Raw genomic sequence first — 9,771 nt, forward strand, 5'->3', positions numbered from 1 at the left:
GAAATAGACCTCTATGGATGATCTTTGGGTACGCCTTTGTGTTGTCAAGGAATGTCAGCTATGACATTTTGGCCACGTGGCACGTTCCACTGTCCATGATCCAGGACACGGGTTCCTCAGGGTTGAGGACCTCAGTGGCTGTAGAAGACCAAGTGGATGCCCACGTTACCTCTGCAGCAGGAGATAGATGGTTACTGTCGAGAGTTTGGGATGGACCAGTAGTGTGGCCAAAACTGTTCCATAGAGTGGGATGTACACAGCAAAAATCTCAGGTCCAACCTTTGCACCAAACTCAGATTTTAAATCATTTTTTGAACAAAACAAACAAACAAACAAAAAAAAACCTAAATTAAAGACTGAGTCCATTTTTTATACAGACCAGGATTTGATACTTGTATGAAGACGAGTATTTCTGTTTTCTTTGTTGAACGACAAACATACAAAAAATGGATGGAATAAGTTGAGAGCGTCGGTGCAGCAGGCGGCTAGAATGACAGAGCCAAAAAAAAAAAAAAGAAAGAAAGAAAAGAAACAGGAGTGGAGAGTACATCTAAAACCAATGATGGGTTTGAGATCATTCCCTTTCACACTCTTCTGCCACAACCTGATGAGGAAGCAAAAGATGAGAGAGACACAGAAATGGAGATGAGCAGCGGCCGCCAAAACTTTTTCAATTTCACCGACAATTTCCTGTGTAATTACTGATGTGGTGTGATGGCGTTTTAACGACGGGGACCCGCCGGTGACGGGGACATCGTGTGCGTCTGACTGGCTGGGCCTGTTGATGATGGCAGAGTGATGAGATGGAGTCGTGCTGTGGAGATTAGACCAGTTTGTCCTCCACCTTACACACACACACACACACACACACACACACACAAAAACCCCCCCTCCTCATTGATGTCCCTCCCCTGATGCCAAAACTACCCCACTACACCACCTGCTATCTCACCATCACACGCACAGCACCTCCCACCCCGACCTATCAGCTGCCTCATCATCAGGGCCGTGACGGCGGCCATCAGCACCTCCGAGTGTGGGCGGGTCAATGAGCCGGTACCTGTAGTCGCACCAGGGGCAGCGGTATGGTTTTTCCCCAGTGTGGACACGGTTGTGCCGTGACAGGTGGGACTGCGTGGTGGAGGCGAAGTTGCAGAGCTTACATTTGAAGGGTCTCTCTCCTGCAGGATGCACAAGTTCAGAAAATAACAGACGGAGACGTTAGAATGACAAGGACACGATTATCTGGTTTCCAACATCTAAAGTGATCACTGAATAAGATGTTTGTAATTAATCGTCAGACTACCATCTAAGACTTTATTACATCAACTGTTAAGAAAGAAAAGAACAGTACGGTAAATCTGGGAATAGGCTCACAAACTAAGACTGGTGAGGGAAGCCACCAATACACAATCTACAAAGAAGTTACAGACTTCTTTGACTGGAGAAACTCTACAAAGTGTTGTGTGTTGGGGGGTTTGGCTGGATATTTTGGTGTTGTTTTCTTTTCTTTGCTCTCCAGGTGGTATGCAAACTGGTTTTTGTCTGTGGAGAAGGTGCTGGCAGAAGAGTCCTTCATCGTCATCAGCATTATTGGATGTACTTGTGGAGGATGTTCACGTGCAGGCCTAATGACTTGCAGCACCTGTGGATGATGCTCACGTGCAAACTTAAAGACTTTCAGCTGAAGCAGATAATGAGATGGCATTCTGCATTTAAGCCATGAGTGGTTCGAGCAGAATTGCCGGGAACTCGACCTTGTGACGTTCGTTTGTGAGACGCTGAGGACCGCGCCAGGGTTTGACACATCGTGCCTGTGAAGGAGGACGGGTGAGGGACACATGCTGTCAGCACACATCAGAGGTGATGATTGTCTGAATAAGTGTTAACAGTAATTTGGTATTTTGTTACGCAGTATATTTGAACATTGATGAGAATTGTGCAGCTCGCTTCTCACTGCCGTGGCGTACGGAAGGATGATCCTCCACCTGTTGTGAGAAGCTGCTCATTTACATAAAGCTTAAATTCAGGCCTGAATGTGTTGCTGATAGTGTGTGCCTCTGAAGGATATTTGTTGTAGCTGTTGACTTACCTCACCTTTTCCATCCTTCACAGAGTCAGTTTGTCGTATCCACCTGGGGGGTGTTCGGCGGTGAGTCTGGGTCCAGAAGCGCCGAGCTTTGATCCATTTGGGCGCTGGAGAGCGCGCCGTCCTTCACCTCGCCAGACAACCGCACATTTATGTTGTACACAAATTATTGCACAGAAGGGAAATAAATTTGTTTTGTTTTTTGGAACCGCTTTCTGGTTATTTAGCGCTGGGTTCAGTCAGACGCTGGTCCGCACCTCAACCCGCGTCTGCACATAATAGTAGTTCCCGGCCATTCCAAAATGGACCCAGTGGCAGAAGCGGTTCCTTTTGCTGAAAGAGTTCAAGAATACGTGGAGAAGATATGGGAGCAATTACGGCCTCTCGCAAATCAAAATAAACAAAAAGATGCTTGCATTACGGAGCTTGCAGCGCAAGCAGTTCTGCTTCCTGCTGCTCCAGCTGCAGCACTATCGATACCGGTGCAGATAACTCCGTCACCCAAGGGGAGGCGGAGTGCGGCGGATTATTCCGTGGATTTCTGAATTTTTTCTGCTCAGTCCGGTTGGAATGCCGGAGCTTTGAGAGGAGTGTTTGTGGATGGTTTGAACGATTCATTAAAAGACGAGCTAGCAGTCTGTGACGAACCAAAAGATTTAGATGAGCTAATATCTTTGGCTATTCGTCTAGATGATCGGATAAAGGAGCGTGGACGCGAGAGAGGGCGGACATCAGAGCGGGTCTTTTCATCTTGGGGCTTTCCCCGACACAGATCAGGGCTGCCTCTTCTTCGCCCCACTAAGACTCCTCCGACGGGACCTCTGGCTCCTCTTGCGGATGAGCCCATGCAGCTCGGACGAGCTGAAGCCGCCATATTGCCCCGGTCACATAAGCGTCAAGAAAGATAACAATGACGTATCTCCAGGTGTTCTTAGACAGGCATAATAATGGACACAAAAAAAAAAAAAAAAAAAAAAAAAAAAGGGGGGGGGCAGATCTTTGGTTGTTTAGTTATTTGGGCTGTTTTTGTTTTCTTGTAAGGGGTTATAAATTGTTTGGGGATTTAGAGGCGGTTCTGGTGGAGTGAACGACTGGCAGTTCGGAGCTCGGCTGGACTCAGGTAATCATTATTTGAATTTAGGTAATTTTTGTTTGAGGATTGGGTCGTTTTGTTTTGTTGTTTTTATTTCCCTGTTTCCCTAACCCCAACCTCACATTCTCTAAGACCGTTTGTCTTTTGGGTTGTGGGGTGGTGCAGGTTGGTTACGCTGAGCGTTTCTCAGAAAACCTCTGCACCTAGGGGGGGGGGGTTGTCAGGGGCGTTTTTTGGGTTTGGTTGATGCCCGGTTCCACTCCAGCCCTGGTGGGCCTTTGACCGTTCGACATTGGTGTTACCGGGGTGTGGTGCAGCGGGAACGTACCTCAGTCGGAGTGGTGGGCCAATCTGTGCCGTTCACCATTTCGGTAGTTCCACCCCTCCCGATGGGCTGGTGGTATGGTCGGTTTGGGGCACCGGACGTATTTCCGGTTTTCCGCTGCGCTTAGGGGATGGGACTGGGTTAGTTTTTCCTGTTTCCTTCCCCAGCTTGGTAGTTTTGTGCCGTTCGCCAAAATTGAGCTGACGATAGGCTCTGGGAGTGATCTGGGGTCTTTCGGGGTGCTGGGGGGGGGGGGTAACAGGGTTTGTCGGTTGTTTTATTTGCCCCCGGGGTGGTTTAATGAAGTCCGTCGGGGCTTGGCTTTTTGTGTTTTTTATGTTTCCTTCCAGGTTCCACCTCCAGGGTTGATGGGACGGTCCTCTGGGGGGGAATTGATTGTGGGGCCGACTAGCCAAGTGTGGCCGGGTCTGGGGTTCCTGGGTTGTGGGGAGGGTGCCTCCTGGGGTTGATGGTACGGTCCTCTGGGGGGCGCTGTTGCTCCATGTGTACCTGGGGACCTCTGTGGGATTCCGGCTTTGGCTGTTACTCCTGGAACTGGCAGTAAAGGTCTTCTGGGGGGTGTTGGGCTCTGCACGTTGTTCTGGGGGGGTTGTTTGTTATTTTTCTTTGTGAATTTATGTTTGTATTGTGTTGCTGGGGTTATGTTGGGTTTTTGGATTTGGGTGTTTTTCTTTTCTTCCCGGGGTTGGATGGGACGGTCCCCTGGGAAGGGTTTGGGTGGGTTTTGTGTTTTTCTTGTATGTTGGGATGTATATGGGACTCTTTTGGGGTTTTTGTTGATGCCAGCCGGCCTTCCAGCCGTGGTGCCCTGTCCTGCTGTCTGCGGTGGACTTTGGGAGCATTACGCCGTCTGCTTCCTGTCGTGGACCCCGGAGGGAGGTGCTGTTCTCGGGCCTGGTCTGTTCGGTCGCCGGGAGGCTTCCCGTTGATGGGGGGGTACTGTTGTGTGTTGGGGGGTTTGGCTGGATATTTGGTGTTGTTTTCTTTTCTTTGCTCTCCAGGTGGTATGCAAACTGGTTTTTGTCTGTGGAGAAGGTGCTGGCAGAAGAGTCCTTCACCCTCATCAGCATTATTGGTAGCACCTGTGGATGATGCTCACGTGCACACTTAAAGACTTTCAGCTGAAGCAGATAATGAGATGGCGTTCTGCATTTAAGCCATGACTGATTCGAGCAGAATTGCCGGGAACTCGACCTTGTGACGTTCGTTTGTGAGACGCTAAGGACCGCACCAGGGTTTGACACATCGTGCCTGTGAAGGAGGACAGGTGAGGGACACATGCTGTCAGCACACATCGGAGGTGATGATTGTCTGAATAAGTGTTAACAGTAATTTGGTATTTTGTTACGCAGTATATTTGAACATTGATGAGAATTGTGCAGCTCGCTTCTCACTGCCGTGGCGTACGGAATGATGATCCTCCACCTGTTGTGAGAAGCTGCTCATTTACATAAAGCTTAAATTCAGACCTGAATGTGTTGCTGATAGTGTGTGCCTCTGAAGGATATTTGTTGTAGCTCTGACTTACCTCACCTTTTCCATCCTTCACAGAGTCAGTTTGTCGTATCCACCTGGGGGGTGTTCGGCGGTGAGTCTGGGTCCAGAAGCGCCGAGCTTTGATTCATTTGGGCGCTGGAGAGCGCACCGTCCTTCACCTCGCCAAACAACCGCACATTTATGTTGTACACAAATTATTGCACAGAAGGGAAATAAATGTTTTGTTTTTTGGAACCGCTTTCTGGTTATTTAGCGCTGGGTTCAGTCAGACGCTGGTCCGCACCTCAACCCGCGTCTGCACATAACACAAAGTGCAATTTTAGTCTGTTGCTCACCAATTACACAGTTGTCAGATGGAGTGGCACAAAGAAGGACTTTCTTAATTCATTGGAAAGCACACGTGGAACTCCAACTCCACTGCACCATGAAGCTGTGGAAGGAGGTGCAACAGACACAGTGCACAGTTTCTCCAAGCACAACCACAGAAGCCAGTAGATATTGGATAGGTGACTTCACGGATCACCTGATATGTGTTTACGCAGCCATACTGGATGGCAACTCTCACAGCATGAAAGACAAATGACTGAACCTCGTGTTTATCAGTTTTGCTTTGTCGTGTTATTTACGACTGTCCAGACAAACACGGTGTTTCATTGCTGTGCATAGGATTGTACGAGCCGTGAGACGAAGGGCTCAGGAGTACAGCTTTATCATTGTTCCGCTGATAAAGAGTGGTGTGAAAAGAGAGGCTTGGCACCAGCAAACACTTCGTATCGGGTGAGTAGATAGAATTTCAGCCTTGGAGTGTGACCACGTTCTGCACCCATCCAGCCGAGAGGAAGCTGTTGGCATCCAAACCTTTACATATCTTCAGGGCTTCTCCTACGTGGGGTGATGGAGTGTTGATAAAGTCACTGAAAATGTCTGGATACCGCGTGTCTGGTTTCCGCTCAAAATCCATAAAGCCGGCGAACGTCTTGAGGGAAATATTGTAGGGATCAACATTGATTGTCTGTATTTTCTCTAAATATCTCTTCTGATGTTCAGGATCAAGCGCTTTTGCTGTATCAGACACAATAATTTGGCTGTGGCGTAGACATAAACATAACCACATGCTACGTGTGACGTCTGTGCACCCTGTCTCTTATTCAGAGCTGTCTGCGTGCTTTTGATGGCTTCCCTCACTCGTCTCATTCTTGTGCAGTCACTCAGTTTTGTGCCTCCTCCAGACTGACAGATTTACCATACAGTATCTTACTGTTTGGACTTTTAATGATTGGTGGAAATGAAGGTAAAGGCATATTCAGTGACTTGGAAATGTTGATTTTTATATATATATATAAAAAAGTAGCCTTAATTAAAGCTGAAAGTCTAAATTTCAATCAGACTAATTGTTTCATTCATACAGAGGTATAAAAACAAAACAAAACCCTGTTTCACTGTCCATATACTTATGGACCCAACTGCAAGAAGACCAAACAACAGCCTCACCTCTTAAATAACTGAATAAATAAATCAATAAATACAGAAAACACATTACTATTACTACTAATATTACTACTACTATTACTGTTATTATTATTACCATCATTGTTATTGTTGCTACTATTATTATTATTACTACTACAGGTTATCCTTAACCTCTGATTATTACTATTTTTATTATTACTATTATTATTATGATTATTATCAGTATTATTAAAAGTGACAGGTTATCCTCGACCTCTGATTATTAAAAGTGACAGGTTATCCTCGACCTCTGATTATTACCATTATTATTATTATTATTATTACTACTACTACTACTACTACAGGTTATCCTTAACCTCTGATTATTACTATTTTTATTATTACTATTATTATTATGATTATTATCATTATTATTCAAAGTGACAGGTTATCCTCAACCTCTGATTATTACCATTATTATTATTATTATTATTACTACTACTACTACAGGTTATCCTTAACCTCTGATTATTACCATTATTATTATTATTATTATTACTACTACAGGTTATCCTTAACCTCTGATTATTACTACTTTTATTATTACTATTATTATGATTATTATCATTATTATTAAAAGTGACAGGTTATCCTCGACCTCTGATTATTACCATTATTATTATTATTATTACTACTACAGGTTATCCTTAACCTCTGATTATTACTACTTTTATTATTACTATTATTATGATTATTATCATTATTATTCAAAGTGACAGGTTATCCTCAACCTCTGATTATTACCATTATTATTATTATTATTACTACTACAGGTTATCCTTAACCTCTGATTATTACTACTTTTATTATTACTATTATTATGATTATTATCATTATTATTCAAAGTGACAGGTTATCCTCAATCTCTGATTATTACCATTATTATTATTATTATTATTACTACTACAGGTTATCCTTAACCTCTGATTATTACTACTTTTATTATTACTATTATTATGATTATTATCATTATTATTAAAAGTGACAGGTTATCCTCGACCTCTTATTATTACCATTATTATTATTACTACTACTACTACTACTAGTACTACTACTGGTTATCCTTAACCTCTGATTATTACTATTTTTATTATTACTATTATTATTATGATTATTATTATTATTATTCAAAGTGACAGGTTATCCTTGACCTCTGATTATTACCATTATTATTATTATTATTATTAGTGGCAGGTTATCCTTGACCTCTGATTATTACTATTGTTATTATTACCATTATTATTATTATCATTATTATTATTATTAATATCATTGTTATTATTAGTGACAGGGTATCCTTGACCTATAATTATTACTACTGTTATTATTATTACCATTATCACTATTATTATTAATAATAATATCATTATTATTATTAGTGGCAGGTTATTCTTGACCTCTGATTATTACTATTATTATTATTAATACCATTATTATTATTATTATTATTATGATTATTATTAGTAACAGGTTATCCTTGACCTCTGATTATTATTATTATCATTATTATTATTATTATCATTATTATTATTAGTGGCAGGTTATCCTTGACCTCTGATTATTACTATTATTATTATTAATACCATTATTATTATTATTATTATTAGGATTATTATTAGTGACAGGTTATCCTTGACCTCTGATTATTATTATTATCATTATTATTATTATTATCATTATTATTATTAGTGGCAGGTTATCCTTGACCTCTGATTATTACTATTATTATTATTAATACCATTATTATTATTATTATTATTATTATTAGTGGCATGTTATCCTCGACCTCTGATTATGACCATTTTTATTATCATTAGAATGATTATTATTATTATGATTATTATTAGTAACAGGTTATCCTTGACCTCTGATTATTATTATTATCATTATTATTATTATCATTATTATTATTAGTGGCAGGTTATCCTTGACCTATGATTATTACTATTGTTATTATTAATACCATTATTATTATTATTATTATTAGTGGCAGGTTATCCTCGACCTCTGATTATGATCATTTTTATTATCATTAGAATGATTATTATTATTATCATTATTATTAGTAACAGGTTATCCTCGACCTCTGACTATTGTCTTACTATTGTTATTATAATTACCATTATTATTACAACACCAATTCCAATGAAGTTGCGACGTTGTGTAAAATGTAAATAAAAACAGAAAAAATTTATTGTTTTTGTGCAAATATTTGCTCATTTTAAAATGGATGCCTGCAACATGTTTCAAAAAAGCTGGGACAGTGGTATGTTTACCACTGTGTTACATCACCTTTCCTTCTAACAACACTCAATAAGCGTTTGGGAACTGAGGACACTAACTGTTGAAGCTTTGTAGGTGGAATTCTTTCCCATTCTTGCTTGATGTACGACTTCAGTTGTTCAACAGTCCGGGGTCTCCGTTGTCGTATTTTGAGCTTCATAATGTGCCACACATTTTCAATGGCCGACAGGTCTGGACTGCAGGCAGGTCAGTCTAGTACTCGCACTCTTTTACTATGAAGACACGCTGTTGTAACACGTGCAGAATGTGGCTTGACATTGTCTTGCTGAAATAAGCAGGGACGTCCCTGAAAAAGACGTTGCTTGGATGGCAGCATGTGTTGCTCCAAAACCTGGATGCACCTTTCAGCATTGATGGTGCCATCACAGATGTGTAAGTTGTCCATGCCATGGGCACTAACACAACCCCATACCATCACAGATGCTGGCTTTTGAACTTTGCACTGGTAACAATCTGGATGGTCTTTTTCCTCTTTTGTCCAGAGGACACGACGTCCATGATTTCCAAAAACAATTTGAAATGTGGACTCATCAGACCACAGCACACTTTTCCACTTTGTGTCTGTCCATTTCAAATGAGCTTGGGCCCAGAGAAGGTGGTGGCATTTCTGGATGTTGTTGATGTATGGCTTTCGCTTTGCATGGTAGTGTTTCAACTTGCACTTGTCGATGATAGAGAGTTCTCCAAATTCTCTGAATCTTCTGATTATATTATGGACTGTAGATGATGGTATCCCTAAATTCCTTGCAATTGAACACTGAGAAACATTGTTCTTAAACTGTTCGTCTATTTTTTCACGCAGTTGTTCGTTCACAAAGTGGTGATCCTCGCCCTATCTTTGCTTGTGAATGGCTACGCCTTTTAAGGATGCTCCTTTTATATCCAGTCATGACACTTACCTGTTTCCAATTAACCTGTTCACCTGTGGAATGT

General features: G+C 41.7%; 1 protein-coding gene across 2 annotated transcripts in view; it reads right to left on the reverse strand.

Moving 5' to 3' along the window:
• Positions 1-9,771, reverse strand: part of znf407 (zinc finger protein 407) — a 403,712-nt gene that overhangs the window by 133,658 nt on the left and 260,283 nt on the right. For both annotated transcript variants that reach the window (XM_034175400.1, XM_034175398.1), the window contains one exon: positions 1,061-1,181. In XM_034175400.1, the coding sequence (XP_034031291.1) occupies positions 1,061-1,181 (121 nt within the window). The remainder of the gene's footprint in view (positions 1-1,060; positions 1,182-9,771) is intronic.

This window comes from Thalassophryne amazonica, chromosome 7 (assembly GCF_902500255.1).
Source record: "Thalassophryne amazonica chromosome 7, fThaAma1.1, whole genome shotgun sequence".
In the NCBI taxonomy this organism is placed as follows: Eukaryota; Metazoa; Chordata; class Actinopteri; order Batrachoidiformes; family Batrachoididae; genus Thalassophryne; species Thalassophryne amazonica.